Source organism: Vipera berus (genome assembly GCF_964194415.1).
Source record: "Vipera berus genome assembly, chromosome: 3".
NCBI lineage: Eukaryota > Metazoa > Chordata > Lepidosauria > Squamata > Viperidae > Vipera > Vipera berus.
In genome coordinates, this window is record NC_138204.1 from 61,521,958 (window position 1) to 61,546,224 (window position 24,267).

At 36.7% G+C, this 24,267-nt stretch overlaps 1 protein-coding gene across 6 annotated transcripts in view; it reads right to left on the reverse strand.

Moving 5' to 3' along the window:
* BEND5 (BEN domain containing 5) overlaps positions 1-24,267 on the reverse strand; it is a gene marked incomplete at its 5' end in the record, with an annotated part of 887,332 nt that overhangs the window by 335,703 nt on the left and 527,362 nt on the right. For 5 of the 6 annotated variants that reach the window (XM_081323188.1, XM_081323190.1, XM_081323192.1 and 2 more), the window contains 2 exons: positions 18,955-19,153; positions 23,339-23,552. The exons of the other annotated variant lie outside the window; for it this stretch is intronic. In XM_081323188.1, coding sequence (XP_081179314.1) covers positions 18,996-19,153; positions 23,339-23,552 — 372 coding nt within the window. In that variant the 3' untranslated portion in view covers positions 18,955-18,995. Of the gene's footprint in view, positions 1-18,954; positions 19,154-23,338; positions 23,553-24,267 lie in introns of those variants that run through there. 6 annotated transcript variants of the gene reach the window in all.

A 24,267-nucleotide genomic window follows, 5' to 3' on the forward strand; every position in this document is an offset into this window, starting at 1 on the left:
TCCTGATCGTCGGACTCTGCCCAGTTGGAGTCCAGACCGGCCCGAATCCGAGCGATTTTATCCAGCAGATGTTGACCAAACTCCTTGGCACGACCCTGCAAGGGTTCCTCCCTCACCTCCTGATTAAGGAGGGAGCGGGTTACCCTAAACAGGGCGGCCGGGCAATTATCTGCGGACGCGATGAGGGCAGAGAAGTAATTACACCTCGCCGCCCTCATCGCTGCGAGATAAGACCTAATAAAGGTTCTTAGTCGCAACCGGTCGGATTCGGATCGGCTGGACCTCCAACAGCTCTCTAGGCCCTGTTTCCGACGCTTCATCTCCCGGAGCTCCGTAGAGAACCATGGAGCTCGTTGGGATCTGCACCGGGTCAGGGGCTTCAAGGGTACAACTCGGTCAAGTGCCCCAGTGGCCGCCCTTTCCCAGGCTTCCACTAGGGCATCCGCCGAGTTGTGAGCAACGGAGGCAGGTGGGGACCCCAGCACTGCCTGGAACCTGTCAGGATCCATTAAGCGCCTGGGGCGGTACCATCTAGTTGGCTCCGTACCCCCACGGCGGGGGGTGGCAAAACGGAAGACCAGCCGCAGGAGGTAATGATCGGTCCATGACAGGGGCATAATAAATGGAGAGCCCCCACCAAGATCATCAAACCACCGTCCAGATAAGAAAACCAGGTCAAGGGTGTGGCCTCCCTCATGAGTTGGTTCAGAAATTACTTGCGTCAGGTCCATGGCCGTCATGGAAGCCATGAACTCCCGAGCTAACTCAGATGAACCTCCCAGGGATGGTAGATTGAAGTCACCCAAAACCATAAGTTTGGGGAACTCAATCACCAACCCAGAGAGGACATCGAGTAGCTCAGGCAGGGCTGCCGCTGCGCGACTAGGCGAAAAGTACACCAGCAGCAAGCCCAACTGCGCCCCCGGACCAAATCTCAAAAAGAGAGACTCACACCCGACTATCTGAGGAACGGTGGTCTCCCGCGGACATAAGGTCTCCCTGATAGCTACTGCCACACCCCCGCCCCTACCTGATAATCTTTTGAGTGAGAATGCCCCTGAATCTGCTGACCCAAGTCCTAAAAGAACCAAACAGCTAAATCTAGAAGAACAAACCAGAAGGGGTCATATGCTACAATCAAGAAAACAAGGGGAAAATATATAGCTGGCACTCAGTGATATTTTGTTTATTCATACCAAAGAAAGTGCCTTACAAATATGGAGAGAACTATTTCAGTGAAAGAACAGCACCTTGCAATTTCCCCTCATTTTATAATTGTAGATTAAAAAGTCTTAATCAGAACATACTGTACAGTATACAGATTCAATACAAACAGTAAGAGACTTGGACCAGCAAGATGTAAAATTGTCCCTGGTAACTACAACTTGTTTTTGCTCCATAAACTGAGATTTAGACTGGAATTTGTTTTTCTTTTCCTCCCAGGTTAAAAAAAAATCTAGACTGAGTTTTGTTCAAAAATATTTACAAAATTTCAGTCTTAGAAAGCAAACTGGGGAAAGAGAAAGATCTCCATATCAGGATCATAATTCTTTCTTTCTTTCTTTCTTTCTTTCTTTCTTTCTTTCTTTCTTTCTTTCTTTCTTTCTTTCTTTCTTTCCTTCCTTCCTTCCTTCCTTCCTTTCTTCCTTCCAGAAAGAGCGGGGACTAAATACCCAGGGGCATTTTAAACATTGAAAAAGTAACTGAATCCCAATTGGAACTTTATTTCTCAAAGCATGTGGATTGAAAGATTTTTTATTTCCTATTTTTCATTGTCTACTTCTGTTGGAAATCTGGATTACTCCTTATGGGGAAAAAAAAGAAAAATTGAAAAGATTAAGACAACTTTGGGACTCAAAGGGAAACTTTAAAAGGGTCCTGGCTGACTGCCCAGGGAAATAAATAAGATACATAACCTTGAGAACTTTGAAACAACAGCTGTGAAAGGCTTTGTGTTCTCTACCTAGAAAATTTTTTTTCTCTCTTTTGGATTTTCTAAGTGTAAAGCCTTTAGCTTAAAATACCAATATGGAAGAAGACCAGGAACAAAATTTATTTATGGAGGAAGATCAACAAACTCTCACTATGTTGAAAACACTAATCCAAATTCTTACCACAACCAATGAAATACTAAGAGGCTATGTGAAGGAAAAAGAAGACAGCCCAGATATGAAAGCCCAAACTTTGACCACAACTAAAGAATCATCTATACAAAATACAATAGAAAAAATGAAACATTCAAGTACGATGACAGAAGAATCTACTATTAAACAAATATTGATATTTGAATATCCAGAAAAGACACTGACAACTTGCAAAACGGAAAAGGTTTCTTATACAACTCAGAAGGAACTGGAGGATCTAGAAAAAGAACAGTTGGATAAGAAGACAAATAATTCAGAACAACTACGTCGATATGGAAGAATAAAGAGATGACCCACTAGACCTACATGTCCTCTCAAAAAAATGGCGATTGGATGGTTGTGCCAATATCAATTAATATGCACGATATTACAAGGAGATTGGTTCGGTGACCCAAAAACAAGGACATGGAAGATGATTTGGCAAAGGAAAAAAGTCAGAATAAGACTCAAGAAGAATGGAGTTTTGACCATCTTACTGAAATCTGAAACAGAATGTACTTAAATAGATAAGATGTGTATGTTGAACACAAGACATTGTTATGAACTGAGATAAAGAATAAATTTTGGTCATTAAAATTTAGCAGTATAAATATTAATAGCTAATTTGAATATTGATTTGTGCATAAAGGTCATGTAAAGGTGAATAATGTAGACAAGTTAAAAACCTATTGTTGAAAGTAATAAATAGGTCTATATGGAATGTTAAAAACGAAAATTATCAGTTTAAGCAAGAGATAGCAGATACAAAGAGGAAGAGAGGAAGTATTAAATATTGAAATAAAAAGAAATTTTGATTACTACTTAAAAAACAACAACTGAAAATTAGCAAAAAGGAAGGATATCATATTGTATCCTTAATTTGTTGACATAGAGGGTGAGAAGTTTAGTAAAGGGGATGTGTATTTTGAATATTAGATTTTGTGAGTAATGGTGATAGATGAATTGGGAGTATACTAAAATCTTGGGAATGATAAATATCAAATGTTCAATCTAAATGTTAGTGGAAATTAAAATTGAAAAATCTATTAGGTCATTGATTGTCTAAAAGATTGTATGTTAAAACAATTAGAATATGTGTAAACTAAAAACCATGGATATATGTAAGAAAGTTATTTTCTATGTGATTGATAGGATGAAACTTGTCTTTAAATCTACAAATAGATAGTACAGTATATATGAAGGGGAAAAGAGAGGAAATGTTTATGGTAGCAATTTGAAATCTGTACTAATGATATCTGTATGTAATTGAATTACTACTACCCAGCCACCATGTTGCTTTTCAAATATGTGAATGTAATATTAGAAAATCAATAAAATTTGTTAAAAAAAAACAAAATATGGTTTCACATACATTTTTAAAAGAGAAAAGTAATGTATTTTGAAATCTCAAAGAATATGCAACCAGAGTGAGCAACACATTTGGGAAAAAGCCCAAAACAAGGAATAATGACAATGTATGCAACATATTGTACTTAAAGGAAGGTATGAAGCATGAGAAAGCAATCTCATATGTTATAGAACCAATGTTATAGCAGAAAGGGGAGAAAAAGAACTTTTTATTGAAAAGGACACAATGCTAGACTACTGAATACTGAAGAGAAACAATATAAGGGCAACTTGCCTGCAAAACAGGTTGTTCTCAAAATGGAAGAGAAGAAATAACATTTCTGTTGTAGAATGGAAATAACCCAAATATTAAGGATATAGGGGTATTGGGATTCAAGATGTTTGCTTATATATTCTCAATGAAAAAAAGGGGAAAAACAAGATTGTAAAAGTGATCAAGAGCTATTCGGATGATGATGACCATGATCATGATGATGATCATGATGATGATGATGGTGTTATCCATTCAGTTCCATTGGACTCTTGACAATTCTATGGGTCAGGTCTCTCCATGTCTTCCAATCTTGCACTTCTTCTCTGAGTTCTTCAATGCTCTCGGCTATTTAATGCCTATAACCTGAGCTGCAAAAGGTATAGAATTCTTGGTTCTGCCACAGAAACGAATCAATTGCATACTTCCATGTACTTCGAGGAAAAACAAAACCCAGGTGTTAATGGAAGGCCTGATCAGAGTAGTCCTCTCAACAAGGATTGACTGTGACTGTACAGTTGCAATAACAAGAAAGCATTGTGATCATTGATAGAACCTGGAAAAATAGGATGTGTGTGCAAACTGCAAAAGAACATTTACGGCCTGCAAGAGCCTGGAGTACAATGCTAAACCAAACAGATTTTTAAGAGAGATTTGCAGGAGGTAAAGGTAATCCTTGCTTATACTTCAGATGAGAGGGTGAAAGATATGCTGATAATTTCATTTTGTGTCATGAAGATGAAGAAGATAGTGAGGAAATTATAAATACCTAAATGAGGAAATAAAGGAGAAACAGAAAATCTGGGAGAGACCTCCTATTATCTCAGGGCACAGGCTGAAAGAGAAGATGGAAACTTCTTTAACCAAAACAGAAATTAATGGCTCTGGTGAGTTAAGGTAATGAAATAAACAAGCTTCTAGAAGCAGATTTCCTTAAAGCAATGAAGCCAAGACTCAACAATGCAGCAGTCTGGACAGAACAACAACAGGAATGTTCTTGGATACCTCAGCTGGAATGCATCCAGCAACTGTAGCAGCAAAAAGTATATTGTACAGAAAAAGCACACACAAAAGGTTGAGCTGCAGTCCGAAAGGATCTAAAAAGAACTGTAGACGTGAGTTTAAAGTTACCTGCAAACAGTAATCTTATAGCTACCTGGATGAAAATTGAGCCCAAAGGTAAATGGAACGTCTGCCAGTGGCAATCTGATCTATTATGGAGGAGTTATCACCTGGGCTATAAGAAACATCTATTGACTCTATTGCCCTCTCAGTTGAAACAGAATATGTAATTGCAGCTCAAGGATTGTCAAGTGTTGACTTGGTCATATAAAACATCTATTGGATTTTGAAACTGATCAAACAAAACCCAACGGCAAAGGACTTGTTAAGCTGAAATACTGCCTGCAGAAGACATCGTTATTCAGATATTGGATCCAGCATCCACATGAAGTGATAGGAATCCTGAGATGGTGCATAATGCGAGGAAGTGGTGGGAAGAACCACTTCTGCGGTTAGTCCAGATATGCCCTTAGTGTACTTTCTCATCCTCTTGTTCATCAGGGGCAGTAGATATAGCCAGAATTAGTTTAGGGATTTTCCTCTTCAATTGACATTCTCAGGGCTATCATTCTTTCTCTTTCCTGCTTCTTGTTCCTGTAATCCTTCTGTCTTCCTTCTGACAGTCAAATAGCTATTATGCTAGGCTGCACATGATCTAACAGAGTGTGTGACCTTTTCTTCTTTAAGTTAACTGAATTAAATATTTTCTATTTAAATGTAATTCCATACTTCATTTCTGAAAGTGAGTATTGCATTCTTGCTTATACTCAAGACTGAGGAGACATAGGTTCAGATTTATTCTTAGTTGTGGAAATTGACTTGGTGATTTTGAGGCAGTCGGTCTCAATCACCCTTCAAGATTGGTATTTTTGGAGATAACTGTTTGAACTTTGGGAGGAAAGTAGAATATAATCTGATAAATAAATGCAACTAATCAACAAATCAATAGATTTCACCAGTCTCCAGAAAACCTCTATGAATGCACTATATATTCATTTTTTCTCTTTGCACACATATTCTGTTACATAACGCCGTTCTCACAGAAATCTATATTCCTCCTTGAAATTTTGTGAATTTTTTTCTCCCACCATTTTTCCCCCTTTATCCCTCCTAATAGATTATCTTTCACACAAGGTAGAGGTCTATTCCTTATACTAATTGGTATTCTGACTATATATCTTCCAGATTAAATCCTGCTGGCACATCTGTTCTCTTTAACTCAAATGTTTCACAGCAATAATTCATGGTCCATTCCACAATCTGTACCTGAAAGTATTCTGGCTGGCTTTGTACAACTTCTTTTTCCTATTATACAACCAATTCTATTCTGATGGTATCCAGCTGATTTTATGCAGCTCTAGAGTCTGTGTTATGTTACTTGAACAGATATAGTATTGAACAAAGAATTCTCTTACAAATTAACACACCTTCTCTATAATGTCCTTACTCAATGCATATCTTCCAGTAATTCCAAGTACTTCAATTTCTTCAACTTCCACATTACAATAGAATTATGCTCTTTCTAAATGTTGTGCTTGCACTTGATGCAAAATTTTCACTAAATACCACTGAAAGAATACACTGAAATACACTGAAAGAAACCAATGACTTTGTATCAGCTGTTCATTATGATGACATAGATATCTCTTGAACCTTAAACTATCTTTGAATATTGCTTTCTCAGTCCTTTTTATCTTAATAAACTTTTACTGTATTTTCTTGGTTTCTTTGAGCTCTCATTTGACAACATTCCGATTAATGTTTAGCAAGTGTTTTATTATCAGTTTAGGATTAATAAATGTGTTTGGCAAAAGTATGGTGAGCTTGATCAAAGAGGTTTTAAATTAAATCATATGTGGGTTGGAGTAAAAAACTCTGAATAAATTATCTCAAATAATGAGTTACATACTTCAGAAACATGTAAAAATGGTGCTGTAATAAGGCTTATTAAATCATACAATGAAACTCAGGAAGTTTATGGCCTTCATTATTAGTGCATTAAGATCCAGTATGCGAAATAAACAACATGAGCTGAAGCCTTGGTATAAAAAGTCAAATATGTAGGTATTATAGGGACCAGATGAGTACCATGACTGAAATATAGCAATAGCACCTAAATCTATACAGCACTCTCTGAGTGATTTACAAATGTTAGTATATGGCTCTCTACAATCTGGATCCTCATTTTATTGACCTCAGATGGAAAGCTGAGCAGATCAGGATCTAACTCCAGACTGTGGGCAGAGTTGGCCTGCAATACTGCATTCTAACCACTGTGCCACCAGGGCCCCTTTAAATATAGCAGTTGAAGGAAACAATTTGTTCAACAGAAACAGAAACAAAAGAATCTTGGTGTCGCTCCTCACGTTAAGAGCTTTTAATCATTTCAAAAATCATGGCTGCACTTTAAAACATTTGTCAAAATAAAAAATTAACAGACCAAATATATAATGAAAATAATATAATGAATGTATTTAATAATTATGTGGAGAATGTCTTGATTAAAAGTGGAGAACAAATAGCAATTGTGTTCATTTCTATTTTTTTCTGCCCATCTGGCAATATGTGGATGATGATGGTCAAAAGCAATATATGAATCTATGAAAAAAGTATAAAATAGCACTGATTACTATCATCCCATCTATTGGGAGACAAATTATGCCAAAGTTTTTTTTTTCTTGGAAATTCCTGACTTGTCTTATTATGAACTTTTTCTTTCAGAGAATATAAGAAGATAACAACTTAATGCTAATAAAGAGAGAAGCTTTAAAAAGTGGAAACGGAAGAAATATTGAGGAAAGTGATAGTCTCATGCTGGAGTTGTCAATTTACAGACATCTAAAACTGAATGAAGTGAAAACATATTTCAGATTTTAAAAAGCAAATTTTAACAAACTTCAAGCAATGATAAATTATCTTATCATCTCAATGTAGTCCTTAACATAGGAAATATTCATGTGTTCATTCAGACATGTTCTTTGTCTTTCTCCAACAGGGAATCTTTTCTGTCATTTAGTTGGCTTAGAAACTGTACTTAAATAATACTACTTGACAATATTTACTATTAATTCCTTGGATAAAGCAGTGAGATCATTGTGGAACAATACCAAGTGAGTATGAGTCACTAATGCACTGTGGCTGTAAAAAGACAAATGTTCTTTGAAGCTGGATCAACAGTATAGCTTCCAAATAACAGGAAGTCATTGTTCTACTTCATTCTCCTTTGCTCAAAGTCCATTTTGAATATTGCATCATACTTGAAAAAGGTTTCAGAGAAAGAGGAATAATTCAAAGATGGTCTATGAGAATGATAGACGGGAAACTAATGAGTCAAAACTGAAAGAATAGAGAATTTTTGACAAGGATACCATAGGGATGTTTAGATACTTGAAAGGATGCTAGGTAGAAGGAGGTCAAGATCTGTTCTGTACAATTCCAGAGTAAGGACATAGAATAATGCTTTAAAATTACATATAAGAAGATTTCAACTGAATGTTAGAAAAATCTCCCAATCAGTAAGCACAGTTGAATAATAAAATCAAGGTTGGCTTCCCTGCCCTGAATACATCTAGACAGAGACTAAACAGCGATATTTTGGGGATGAGTTAATTAAAATGTTTCTATTTAATGCCCTATATGGTCCTTTATACTATGACTTTTATCTTGTGGGATAGCTATACCAAGAGCTTCATGGTCCCTCAGTTATTCTGACTGAATCAACTGAAGTCATTCCATTTCCAATTAGATAACTAGATTCCTCTGGAAGATAATCTGATGATTTACCCCCTTTATGAGTTTTTCCTGAAGCATTTGCTACTCAGATATATAGTCAGCTAAATGGGAAAAGAATTAGAAAGCATCTCAAAGAAACAAACTCAAACTGTGACTACAACTAATATTTTATCGGGAAAGAACTTAACAGAAGAAATTGAACAATCAAATACATTGGCAGAAGAATTAAATATTCAACAAATACAGACTTTTGAAGATCATAATGGGAAACAGATGGAAAAAAAATATTCAGTCCAGGACAGTTATATCAAGAGGTGAAAATAATGAGAAGATTTGGTGCTGTTAACAGACTCCTCAATTCTTCAAAAATGGAAACTGGAGGGCTACTTCAATATGATATAACAACACAAGAATGCTTTGATGACCCTGAGGCATAGAAGCAAAAAATGACATGGCAAAGGAAGAAAGGAAGAATAAGATTGAAGAAATATGGACATTCTTAAGAGGCCTGAAATAGATAATACCAAAACAGACAAGATTGCACTTGGATTACGAGAGATTGTTTTGATGAGTAGATAAAAATGCTGATTAATAAAAAATAAAACACAGATGTATGAATACTAACATTGAAATATTGAGCTCTTTAAATGACATGGATTAAGATGTATAAATGTTAAGAATGATAGAATGCAACTAATATACTTGGATGTAGTGACATGAAAGGATGTATTAAATGTTGAAACGGAAGAAATTTTGGTTAATTTTTAATATGTGGAAACTATAAATGAAAAATAAGAATATTATATTGTCCTCCTCCTCTTTCTCCACCTTGCAATTGGTATCCTAATGACTACCATTTTAATATTGTACTACTAACATTGATATGGAAATGAGATAAATAAGAAGTGTATTTACGTTACTAGGTATTGGAGAAAATTGTGTAAAGGGAAAGGAGGTTATTTAGCAATATGAAGATGAGAAATTTTAAACATTTAATTTTAATATCAATGTAAAATTAAAGCTGGAAAAATATATAAGGTGTTTGATGTTTTAAAGATGGAATGTTAAAATATAAAATATACTAAAGTATTGACAAATATAAGAAAACTATCAAATGACTGACGGATAGCAGAGAAGTATGTTAATTTAGATAAGAGATAATTTGTATTAAAGGAAACAAGAGAGAGGAAGTATTGGTTACAACAATTTGGAGATTTGTAATAGTATGCAGGGCTTTTTTTCTCATTGAACGCTCAGAACGGAGTTCCGGCACCTTTTTTGGATGGAACCTTGTAGGGTAGGCAAGGCGGGTTGTATGACATGCGTGAGTTCCGGCACCTTTTTCTTTTACAAAAAAAGCACTGATAGTATGTATGTGTCTGAAATGGAATTATTGTAACCCAGACACCACGTTGCTTTTTAAAGATACTATTGTAATATTGGAAAACTAATAATAATAATAATAATAAAAAGGCTAAGACCCTGTGGGACTGACTTCCAGATCCAGGTAGGTGCTGGCCAATCAACCAGACATTGTGGGAGTATCCAAAGAGCAGAAGACATTGGTGGTGAGAAATACAATTGTGCTAAGATCCTGCACAGAATCATTAAACTCCCAGGTATTGGTAGGGGATCTGAATTGAGGAAGATGCATACCTTGCATGAGGATATGGAGGGATTTATTTTTAATATTTAAAAATGGTAATAATAAAATAATACTAAGTAAACAGCCATGTATAAATGATCAGGGTAATTGATCACAACAGCTTTTACAAACAATAAAACAGAATTGTCCTATATTTCCATTTATTACATTGATGGGAGCATAATAAAACAAACTTAAAGTCAGTGCTCTTCTAAATTTGGGAATAGTTATTTGATTTAGATAAGTTACTGGTCTAAAATAAAATTGGTTACTCCTCTTGGAGGAGCCTACAAATCTAACTGCCTTTCTACATCCAAAACATATTGTTTTAAACTATCCATAGCCTTTATGTAATCTATTAAAAGTAATATTTCCCGTAAGAGGCCATAATTCTGTAATTTTTGGTGAACTGGTCTTCTCAAAGCTGTTTCAAAATTATCCACAACAATAAGGGAGGTTCTGATAATGTACGGCACCCTGGTTATGTTATAAATATTATGTCTATTTAATTATGTTAGTATTTTTAGATATGATTTATATGATAATTTTATTGTGCATTAAGCTGCTGCAGTGAGCTGCTCAGTGTATTGAAAACTCAAAAGGCATAAAAGCATCTGTAATAAACTATTAATTTCTTTTCTTTTAGGCTCTTTCCCATTTTATTTTTAGTATTTAGCTATCTAGTAAGTATATTGTGTCTTACTGAATAGTCTGGAAAGGTGTCAGTAGCTTCGTATTCAATTGTTATTTTTTGAACAGGTAGTCCTTGACTTATGATCTGACTTTTAGTGACCATTTGAAGTTACAATGGACCCCCCCCCCAGAAGCTACTTATGACCCAGTTTTGAAGTTACGATGTCCCACCTCAGTGGTCAAGTGATTGCATTTTGGATGTTTGGCAAGTGGCTCACTTTTATAGCTATTTGCAGTGTCCCTCAATCACTTGTCCACCATTTTTGATGCTTTTTGCTGGTTTCCAGGATTTACTTCCAGCAAGGTTCCAGTTTTTTATTTTAATAACTGCTGCAAAAAAGTCACAAATTTAGATTCAGTCATGTGGAGACCTGCTTACCAACTGTAATGACTTACAACCATAACTCCAGACTTAATTCCAGTGATAAGTCCAAGACTACCTATATATTATACTCTTATTAAATATAATAAAATACCTAAAAATGAGGTACTAAAATCATCTACAATGCATGTAGTCAACTTATGACCATTCATTTAGTGACCATTCAAAGTTACAACAGCACTGAAAAAAGTGACTTTAAACTGGTCCACATACAATCAGACATTTGGCAACTGGGTCATATTTACAGTTGTTGCAACATCCCATGGTCAAACAATTATGATTTGCAAACTTGTGGCTGGCTTCTGACAAAGCAAAGTCAATGGAAAGCTGGCAGAAAAGATTGCAAATTGTGATCGCGTCATGACAACCCCAGCAAAAAAAAAGTCATAAAATTGGGTGCCTTGCTTAACAACTGCACCACTTAACAATGAATTATCCAGTCCCAGTTGCAGTCTGAAGTCAAAAGAGTAGCCATGGTTAGGAAACAAATAATAGACGAAAGGAAGGGCATTTCTGCACATGGATCAATTGTGAGTTTTTCCAAAGAAGGACCCAAACACAGAAGGATGGCTTCTGCCCAGCCTGTTTCACACATTTTGGAAGTAGGCAGAGCTCAAGGAGACAAAGGAGACACAATGAATGGCTATCAGTTTGGCAGTAGCTGGTTGCCCCGATTTGAACTTTCAGAAAGATGCTTAGAATATCCTGGCCAAACACCTAATGGCGAAACAAGTGAATGTGAACATTCATTTTTTTACACAATCAGAGGAAGGAGACAAAAGACAAAAGCAAATAAAAACAGAAAATAATGAAGTTTTCCCCATATTCCCAACAGTGCTATTGTATTGGCAGTCAGAAAGGGGAAAACAGAAGCCAGGCCTAGAAACATACCCAGTGTAGGGTGTGCTTCTCACTAAAACATTTCTTAAGTTACACAAAATTATCAGTGGTGGCCATTTGCAGGCACATCTCCATTTACATGAAACACAAAGATCACAATGAACCTGCAGTATCAGCTTCAAAAGAAGGCAACAAGTTACAAATTAAAGGAAAACTCATAATCAGGCATCTAGCAAAGGGACATTAATTACATTTCAAAAAGCAGCACTCATAATTAATTTTCTTGATGTCCTTACAGATAGGAACAAGCTGAGACGGTGGTTTCACAATGTTTATAAATTACTACATTAATTAACAGTCAATCTTTAGAGGGATGAAGGAATCCTCTTTGACATCATTCAGAACTCTCTAAGGGCAGACAGTATAAGAAAGGATTATGAGTCTATGTTTTATACCTTGAGCTTCTCTCATCTTTCTACATAATGTATCAGATTTCCCCCTTACTATTTTAGCAAATAATTTTCTAACTGAAATTCTCCTTAGCATTTTAATTTTTTTTTTCAGAAGTAGAAAGCCTATCGCATCAAAATAGTCACGGTCGGGCCAAATATCCACTGATGAAATTCAAAAATTATAACAGCGACCAAAGGAGTTTAGATCACAAAGACTATTAAGTAAGCATACAGAAAATACATTGAGGAAAGAGACTTATTTTTAATTATGTATTAACCTTTTCTTCCATCATAGAACTCCAGATGTTACAAATAGATTCCCCCCGATAACCCCTTCTATCCAAGTATTGTGAGAATTCAGACTTATGGAACCTCAGCAGGGTGATTGTGCCCTGTGTTCTTAAACCATGCTTTATTATTTGCTTCTTGCGGCAAATAGCCAACTCCCAATTAATATGAAGAAGTTTGGACTAGATTAAGTAATGTAACTACTACAAGAGTTCTATGAATCACATGTTTCTTCCTTCATTACAACCCCAAAATAAGTTCCACAATAACTTCTGATTTTTTTCTCTCTAAAGTTTGAATACAGTAGATAATTAAGATTGTAAAGATTTGTCCCCATGGTCATAGATTCCCATCGTCAGATGATTGCAATCTATGATTTTCCCTGCTTGCTGTTCACAAGCAAAATCAATGAGGAAGCCAGCAGGAAGTTAGAAGCCAGTCACATGAGATCCTTGCTAAATGACCCACGGTGATTTATTTAACAATGATAACTGGAGATTACAGAAACTGCCATCACTAAGTAGTGCAGTCACATGACATTGCATTTTCTGGTCGCAATTACCATCATTAAGTGAGGACTACCTTTAACTTGAACAATCTAGAACTAATGATGGACCAGAAATAACTGGTAAATATGAAGTTTCTCATCTCAAGGTCCTGGAGAGATAGAAGTTTGGCAGAATTATGTATTAATTTCAGTTGACTGCTCTACCAATATGTTTCACAAATTCTACAATCCCTGGAAACCATCCACATTTTTGTTGTCTACCTACCCTGCCTATCTCTGCAGTGATATCAATCACTTTTCACACTGCTGAAATTTGATCTCCAGAAGCAACAAAATAGATGTGTTATGGATTTCCAGGGTTTAACGTATCTATTTTGCATTTTAAGATGCCCTACAACATCACAAGAAGCAAAACACATTACCAGACCTCTCAAAGACAATGTATATGTTTAAAACAAAGTGTGGCCTTCAGATGAGTCTTGCCATTCCTTGATATAAATGATGGTGCACAACGTTCCCTTTGAATTTTATTACAAAGCAGCTTTAGCTCCAGGTAATCCGCATACATGAAAATAGCTTCCTTGTACAAAATCTGTAAATTCACCTCAAAGATGGAAAGATATTTGTCTTGTTTTCAATTGCATAGTGACACACTCATTGGAAGAATGTCACTACAGCAGCCTTTCTTTATTATATACTCACTGTAGTAGCAAGAAAAATAGATTTGATGAAGCAGAAAGGAAAACCAATTCAAAAGCAAATAAAAAAGAACCTTGCATCTATATATGAAAAGAGTGAAGTCGGTAAGAGCTATGTAATTTATTTTGAGTAATTATTCTAGTTTTAAAATCCAGGTAATTTTTCTTCCTGTTAGAAAGCCTGGAGGCAAAAAGCCTTTTGAAATATTGGAGAGGGTAAAATTTAAAAATTAGCTACTGAGCATGAAGTATGCAATAATTGCTCTTCATAACATTTTTATTGCCTCTATATTCTGTGAATTATTGCTCCAAATTCCTCTGTACCATTATGATGAAAAAATGGTATCAATAAAATTGGGTTGATTTATGTTAAGATTTTATCACTTAAGCCCATGAAAATCAGAGGCATGTTAAAAGGAGCCATTTTTTCATGACATTTCTTTTCCCTTTTTTTTCATTCAGAGCAGTAACAACAGTTCCACTCCTCATTTCCTGATGCACTGGTAAGTATCCTCACACCCATACCAACCATTCACACAATTGTGGGCTCAGGCTTTTAGGCAAAACTGTAACTATGACACTAGGATGTCATGCACTAGTTTTCAACTTTTTCTGATTAAAGCAGTTTGGAGAGGAGATAAATGGAGCTACTTCTTAAATACATTGCTGTCTTTTCTTCCATCTGTTCTTCGATGGAACTACGGGATTTTTCTTACAATAAAAAAAGGTAAAGGTAAAGGTTCCCCCGCACATGCGTGCTAGTCGTTTCCAACTCTAGGGGGCGGTGCTCATCTCCGTTTCAAAGCCAAAGAGCCAGCGCTTGCCCGAGGACGTCTCCGTGGTCATGTGGCCGGCATGGCTAGACGCCAAAGGCGCACGGAACGCTATTACCTTCCCACCCCAGCGGTCCCTATTTTTCTACTTGCATTTTTACGTGCTTTCGAACTGCTAGGTTGGCAGATAGAGATTACTATATGTAAATTAGTATAGATAAAACTAAACAAGGGATAGGTTGGCAGATAGAGATTACTATATGTAAATTAGTATAGATAAAACTAAACAAGGGATTAGTTAAACTGGTAGATATGAGCAAAGCCCACAATATTACAATGTTTTATTTTATTCAGCCCCTGGCTTAGTATGCAGTTTGCTTACACCATGACATTTTTACCACTTATATGATGTTTATCATCATTTTGTTATGTTTTGTTCATCTGCCTATTTTACGTAAATCAGCAACAACAAAGTATGTTACCTTGGCTTCTATCAAAAGGGACGAAGTGGTAGTATGTACCTTCCAGAACATTTTATCATATAGAACAGGGGTGTCAAATTCGCAACATCTGAAACCTAGATTACATATTTTGTGAAGCTGATTTAGGTAAACATGAGTTTGTTGAAAAAAAAGTCCCAATTAAATGTAGGCACATAGCATAGTAAAACAATAGGGGTAATGACTGCAAATGTCTTAATTCCCACCTCAAAACTGAATTAGGTTGGACATTTTTTAAAGACTAAGCTTGTCACCCAGATCCAGAGTAGCATTGTTTTTGCTAAATTTTAATTGGGATTCATTCTAAAATTAAATTCTGACATCCAGAGACTGTTTCACTTGAACTGGAGGACAATCCAAATGCTAGCTATTCAACTGCATGCTACTATCCTAAAAGTGGGATTTCCTTTATTTATTGAAAACCTAAAACTATTTTTTCTATGCAAAATAATTCATAAACACGACTGAGCTATATTCTGTCCCTTTTTACATAATTTAACAAAAACTGTCCAGAGATTTTCTCCAGAGATGCTCATTCATCTGATGAAAACCTTTCTTGTGCTACTTATATCCCTTTCCCCCAATCTCCATAGCAATATAATATGCATTAGGCAATGAATATTACAAATTATAGCAAAGGTTAACTATAAAGAATTAGAATATTTCTCCAGCAAAATGTCTTTCCTCCAAAGAAAAGAAGTAATCACCCAGAATATATGAGAAAGTCCTTTTTCTTCACATCTTAGACTAGTGCTGATATAATTTTATCAAATCTTATCCTTGATCTGTTAATAAAAGAATTCATAATATTTATTATTTTATTTTGATGGATGTGAAAAGGCATTTACAGAAAGCTTCTTCCCTGTAACAAAAGTAAAATGGGTTACCCCACGGATACTTTTCCAAATGGCAACTGGACTTTCTTGATTTGGAAAAGCACCTTTGGGACAACCATGATGTGGATGACTGAGAACCTCCATAGACATTTAAAATGGATTACTTTAAATACCCAAGCCTAATTTTTCAAAAACTTAAATTTTAAAATAGAATTACAGTCTAATACAATTGGGTTATGCATAAATAAATGACAGTTCATAGCTTGTACTAATTCAACACTTGTTTAATCATGGTTTAACAGATGATCCCTAATGGCTGTTTGCATAACACACAACCAAAATCAAGGAGACCATTTTATACCTTAGTGGTCAGCCTTTCTGTTCTTCTACTGTAGGATCATGAGATTTGTTTAGAGCACGGGTCGGCAACCTGCGGCTCCGGAGCCGCATGCGGCTCTTTGAGCCGTCTCCTGCGGCTCCCAGCCGCCCGGTGCGCGTGCACCTCTTCGAACGGGCAGTGGTGCGCGCGCACCTCTCCAAATGGAGAGTGGCACCGCCCGTTTGGAGAGGTGCGCGCGCACCTCCCCGAATGGGCGGAGCTGCGCGCGCACCTCCCCAAACCTTTGGAGAGGTGCGCGCGTACCTCCGCGCGAACGGGCCGCGGCGTCGTTCTTTGAGGAAGCTGCCGCGGCCCGTCTGCAAAGCTGCCGAAAGCGGCAGCTTTGCAGATGGGCCACGGCAGCTTCCTGAAAGAGCAACGCCGCGGCCCGTTCCGAGGTGCGCGTGCACCTCCCCGAATGGGCCGAGCTGCGCGCGCACCTCCCCAAACCTTTGGAGAGGTGCACGCGTACCTCCGCGCGAACGGGCCGCGGCGTCGCTCTTTGAGGACGCTGCCGCGGCCCGTCTGCAAAGCTGCCGAAAGCGGCAGCTTTGCAGACGGGCCGTCGCCGTCAGGCAACCGGGAACCGGTTCCATCTCACTTTTAAAAAAATGGCAACCGCGTGCGTCCGCGCATGCGCGTGCATGGACACACGCGCGCGGCTCCCAGTTTTTTTAATTTGTGATGGAACCGGTTCCCGGTGGCTCTTTTCCTTTTTTAGGTTGCTGACCCCTGGTTTAGAGCAACTGTATCCAAACGTTTGGCTTGCCTGAGCCACGCTGAGTGAAGAGGAATTGTCTTGGGCCACCAATAAAATATATAATATAGTTAATGTATGAAAATGCATGTTAGAAGTTTACAATCTTGCAGAGCCATATTACTAGCTATCCAGGGCTGCATGGATGGACATGCCTGGTTTAGGCCTTCCTCCCTAATTCTGCAGGTATTTCAAAAGCCCTATTGGAAGCATGACACCCTTAAGTGGTACTTTGTTTAAAAAATCACCATCAACTACAATCTATTTAATTTTTATTTTCATATGTATACTTAAGATAATTTAATCAAGTTAACCAGTGCATATGAACTGTTCAGTTCACAAAAAAATAGGCATAAAGGTAACGTGGTTTTTTTTTAATCTTTCAACATTTTTCATTTGCCAGGATTGTCAAATTGTTATTCGACAGAGAGGCACCAGGCTAGAAAGCGGGAGACTGTGAGTTCAAGTCCTGCCTCACCCAAAAAGCCAGCTGGGTGATCTTGGGCTAATTTTAACTCTCTCTCAGTCCAACCCACCTCACAGGGTCGTTATGGGAAAATAAAGAGAAAGGTATGTTAGTTATGTTCACCAGCTTTGAGTTATTTGAAAAAATAAAGGTGGGATATAAATATAATTATACCTAAGACCTGATATAAATATAAGTACATAAATAGAAAAATCATAATTAAAGAAAAAAACTATTAAAGAACTAGTAAGCTTAATATTTAGCACCTAAAAAGACAATATCCAAATGTTTTGCTCTAAGTCCAAAGTTGGTGCTATTTCAATAATATTTAGAACCATATAGAACTGTGATTAAAAGAAACAATGCAAAAAAAAATAGTTCATGCATTATTTTCCCCTTACTCCTGGTTTTCGTTTAAAGATGAGATATAGAATTATGGTTTAACCTCACAGAATCGTATGTTCATACCAAATTCTGAAGGAAAATGGCAACAAATCTATTTCAACAAACAAGCTTTGTATACACTTTAAAACTGCATGACTATTTCATAGAAAACTAAGTTATTCCATTTTCCTGTTATGGTACATTATACCTTCTCCAAAGAAACGTAAGTATTGAGAGAGTATATGGTCTCCAGGGTTAACTTAACATGCACGCTATGCAAAACCACAACTGAAACACAGTATTTTGTAACTAAAACTGTCTGAACTCACAATAGTGACTGGGCATAATCTGAATCACAGGTGATCTGAACATTCACATTGATTTTAACAGAAGCCACATTAAATTAACCAAAGAAAAGTTTCCAAGAAAATTGTAAGAAATATGAGGTTCTTTAAATATTAAAAAGGTAAGAAGTCCCATGTTCAATAGAGTTTCCTCCTAAAAATGCTGTTTTCAAAATGACCACATGGACTATATTCCACTGAGCTTTACTGTATTCTACAAAAGAACCCCTCATACTTTTATAAGAACAGCAAGAGAGCTGAGACTTAACAAAATGAGTTGCTATGGACGAAAAGTCAGTTTTCTTGCTATAACTAGAAAATGTAATGCTAAGTTACAATTAAATGAGCATTTCAAGTTTAAGCAGAAAAGTAGTTTTGTAGTTTGTTTAAAAATATTCCAGTATTTTATAATACAATTCACACTAAAAGTCAATTTCGCCCATCAGCATGAACACACAAAATCAAGACAACCACTACCAGAGTAAAACACTAACACTTTATTAAAAATTCAAAATTTATTGCAAATTATATTTTGCTTCTCTCCTTTCCTCATTTTTACATGATTTATTGATATCCATGATTTTTTCACAAATATACTTGTTGACTTTGGAGAGTCTCTGTGCAATTTCTGTTTCATCCAGGGTTTCTTGTGCTATTCTGTCATACAAACATTCTAAAAAAGAAAGAAAGAAAAGAAAACATGACATTTAGAATGAAACTTCAACACATTTAAAATACAGCAAAAACTCTTCAGCAAGGCGTATGTCACGCACAGGATGAATGCAGCAACTCAGTGTGAACAAGAACCCGCATACAGCACCAACCTGAAAACTCCTCTCCTGACAGCAAATGCTTTTTATGTTCACCTAGGACTGGTAAACTACATTTACACTAATGTATTTAAGATGTCTTTGATAGACGTTTTACTCATAAGCCATTTACTCTGAAATGGCCATGTCTCTCAGTCCAGGGGAAAAAACAAGCCTGTAATTTAATTTTGAGTAAATATATTTTTGTAAGAGCACTGAAAGGCCCTTAAAAGGCATTCTCTGGCCTTTTTTTTTTTTAAAAAAACACACATCTTTACTTATGCTTATTCTCAGCAGACATTTCCACTCAATCAGAGTCATGATAACATGAATAAATGAGAAAGAAAAATCAATGGACCTCCTACCTCAAACGTTGCCATCCATGAAACATACTATTTGTAGATTGTCTCGCCACTTTATAAAATATACTTTTAAAATATAAATAACAATACTGAGGCAGATAAAGTGGAATTCCAAAACAAAAATACGATTTACAGTATAGCAGTCTGTTTAACAGATATCAAGTCTAAAAATCCGCTCATAATACGGAAATGCCCTGAGACAAGACAGTGTTAGGCAACAGCATCCATGTGAAAAAGTATGTGTTAGGAAGTACGGTAAAGTTTGTTCTTTCCTCCAAATAAAATGGTTGTTTATTTTTGTGACTGTTATAAAGGGGAAGATTAGGTAACTTCAGAAACTAAAACAGTTTGATTAACTGACATCAAGCAAATTAACAGTAAACAGTCTGATTTCTGAGACATTGTTTACAAAACGATGTGTTATCATTGTAAACTCCTCAGCACTCAACATACAAGCTACAGTAGTCTGCCTTTAGTGAAAAGTGCAATTACTACCAGTAATTATAATTAACTATAGTGAAAAGTGCAATTACTACCAGTACGGTTTCCAAAGCAATTAAATAATTTCTGCTGTTCTTAGTATTTTCATTCAGCAACTATTTATTGCTTCATATGGTAAACGAAATAGAGAGCCACTTAATTAATGAGTTTTATGGCACTGTTAATGCACATTAAAGTTGTAACAATTAACTATTCTACATCCTTTGCATCTTCTCTCACACCTTTCAGAAGTTTTATAAAAGGCTATTTTTCAGTCACAAGATCTGCAATGGTTGCATACAACACTGTTTAATAACTTTCTCAGAATAAACTACACAATAGGGACTACTAAACAAAAAGACATATTAGACCCATTAAAATCTAACACCATCTTTTTAAGATGTATTTTATGGAACTATTCTAGAATTAAAAGAATAAAAACTATCTCAGCTACAGATTTTATGAGCAATTTGAAATGTATTAGTATTTTTTAAAATGAGATTTTAAAGATAAGGAAAGAGATGACTAAAAGAGTGATTTAAATTTAAACACGGAAAAAGGAAGTTGATTAACGCAAAGAAGCACCCATTCCTCTTCAGTACCAAATCAGGGAGCGACTGAAATCATTATAATTGAAATCTATACATAATTAAAGTATTTTATTTCCACCATGAAATTCCACCATACACCTACTACATTCCAACATATCACATGTATGGGATTTTGTCCAAAGCTTTGTAAGTAAGCATTTCACATGTAATCAAAAATTCAAATTGCATCAGAATTGCAGCATTATGTTGCAGCTTCAGGAACTGCTTTTATTCTAATTTTAAACACAACAGAAAGACAGGGTAGCAATTCTCCCTCTGCTTATTCTCTACAGTATATGTGTACATGTTTTGCTTTTGATACAGTTTTTTTGTATCTGAAATCTCCTTCATAACATAATATGAGCCGATTGTGTGGGTTTATCCTGGAATCTTTGTACTATGTGCAATATATATTAGCCTTCTGAGTGGTGATCAAAATTCACCACTAAGGCTAGCCTTCCGTATTTGCCAAAAAAACAGGCAACTTGGAAAAGGCTTGGTGAACAGGTACAAAAGGGGCTGCATGGTGCTGATAAGAGTAAAACCTGACTACTACTTGTCTGTTCTGAGCCCAGAGGTATCTACAGGCAGCAGCAGGTATCAAAAAAGGCGAGAACTTGCAGTGCAAACCCTGACCTTTATGTACATAAGAAAGGGTGAAAGCTTGCATCACAATGCCATTCCATAAAACGTGGCTTCTTTAAGAACCCTCTTGCTCAAAACTGCAGATACTGCTGTCTGCATCTGCTGGCAAACTTTTCCAGGGACAGCATGGTCGAACAAGAATGTTACTATCCTGAGGAGAGCAAGGTTAGAAAAGTTCTAGGACAGGCATGTCAAATTGCTGGCACGCAATTTTGGATGCATACCAAAACCGTGCCCACCCCATTGCTGGCAGTGGGGAAAAAGTTGTGATACGTCACGCAACATGCCTGTTCTATGCTTTCTTGCATACCTGCTTGCTCTTTTAGTAGGGCTATGTCAGGGGTAGGCAACCTCGGCTCTTTTATGACTCATGGACTTCAACTCCCAGAGTTCCTGAGCCAGCCAAGATGGCTCAGGAATTCTGGGAGTTGAAGTCCATGAGTCATAAAAGAGCCGAGGTTGCCTACCCCTGGGCTATGTGAAACTCTGGAGGATTCAATGAACCAACGACTGACTCATCCTTTCAAAGCAGATATGATTCCAAGCAGGGAACTGCATGGTTCCAGTCTTTCAAAGCACTTTGAAGATTCCATGACTTTTTCTGCTGCTGCTAGGATGTTTACAGACAATATACCACAACAACTTTATATATAAAGAATACAGGGGCTGGGGAAAAGGGAGTGGTGATAAGCTGAATAGCTGGCCACTGAGTTTCATCACCTTATTACAGTCTGCCTATCAGATTTGTTTTGGGAGACAGTATATTGTCCTTACATGTTGGTTCAATGTGTCTTTTCTGATAGGCTGTTTGCTCTTATTAAATTTAGGGAGAAGGGAAAGCACAGCTCCATTCCTGGTTTGTTTTCGTGTGCAATTTTATTTCCCCCAAATCCCTATTAAATTACTCATTCCTGTCACTTTTAATTCTCCCCATTCTCATGTCCTAACAGCCTTTACCCACATTCTTTTGTTGTCTTCTATTTCCTTTATCATGTGTGGAAAGAAGAATGTGGAGTCCTTGGTGCTCTCTGACTTTGCCTGTTTGCTGATAGATGTTTCATTATCTGACTAGATAACATCAGCGCTGATGAGTAAGGGGTTTGCTCCCTGTTTATACACAGTAGCTTACACTGCCAGTGTGTGTGTATGGGGAGGTTATGGGTTACCATGAGTTTCTTCCATAGTAGCTGTTTGATTATGGTACTGTTTTATGCTTGATTGTTTGTCTGGCATTAATGTCTGCTTATCTGAGTGTAGACTGCTGGGGAGGATATGTTTTGGTCTTTTTGTTTCCTTTTCAGGTTTTTTTATTCTCTCTTATTAGTAGTATGTAAATGTGGTTTATCTCTATGTGCCTATTGATGGCTGAATTCCTTAGCAATACCCTAAGGCAGGGGTGTCAAACTCACAATGTCACGTGATGTGTCGCGACATATCGTGACTTTTTTCCATTGCTGGCAATGGGGTGACTGCAGTCTCGCTACAATGCATCTGGACCGCAGGCCGGCAGTTTGACACCCCTGCCCTAAGGTCAAAGATATCTAGCAGCTGAACAAAGTATCAATAGCACTAGAGATGGAGGTCATAAGGAACACATACATGGTTTTGATGGGAGAATGTTAGGATACAGACAACAGGCCAATGTTGGCATTTCTGTAACAAATAAATGATTGATGAGTCTTGCCTAACGGCAGGTAGGATTTAGTTAACAAAGGCAACTGGGACAGCCAGGATTTGCCATTGCTAAGCCCTGGGTTCACATGATACTGTGCTATACAACTGTAACCCTTAGCAATGGAAATGGTCCCAACTGAAGTCATAACTCAAATATTACTTGTAGCTCTGTTCCTAAGATATATACATAGGATTGTGTAAGCTGTTAATCACTTCAGCAGCTGTATTAGAAAACAACATTCCTTTAGTCATTGCTTAATGTAGTTTGAAGAACACTCACATAATCAAAATAACCTACCTCTGACAATGCTTAACTTGTGAGGTGACAGAGGTGGCTTAGGAACAGCATCTTTCTTTTTCTTAGTGGCCACACCCGTAACACTTCTATTTTTAAGAACATCGGTTCCCCAAATCATAACTGCTAAGTTTTTTGTATACTTTGAGTCTCCTTGCGTTACTTGCAGCTGATGCCATTTCTCCTCATCTACCCAGATGCCACTTCCAAGATGAACCTGGAGTAAAAAGTGAAATAACAGATGGTGGTTACCTGAATAGTTTGTTTCATCCTTCGTAAATAGCAGGAACAATGTTTAACACTAAACACACTTATCTATAGTATCCAGTGACTGAAAAAGTATGAAATATTAAAAGCAATTTGATTGTCTAAACTATGTGCCAAAATCATGAAATGATATGAAATGAAAACCCATAAAGAGGGCAAGTTGTAAATGGTTTTTATCTCCATAAAGGTTCTCTTGTATTGAAAAGAATGTTTCTTCCCTTTATGTTCTGCTTAGAGAAGAACGTGGAAGTTTTTTTCACAACCATAGCATATAATCAAAAGCATAACCTTGTGTTTTTTGGTAAACAAATGCAAAAACCTCAGGAAAAGTCCCTAAAGTATTCACTTGACATTTCTGTCATGAACTGATAAAAATGCTTTGGAGTTTATATGCCCGTTATGAGATTCTCTTTAATTTTATTAATGAATATAGAAAGGCAGGCAGGCAACCACCACCAATGAAGCATTCTCAGTTGAATATTTCTGCCTTTTCCTTATCCATCTCCACCAAGGCTGTTACCATCAAGTGCCCAAGTGCAAGATTCCTGAAGAGAGAGAGGAAAGACTAACCACAATTGCCTCAAATGACTGCTCAGATGGATTTTTGTTTATATTTTTTATTTCTGCTTAGAGGAATTTCTCTTTCTCTCTACTTAAAAGCTATA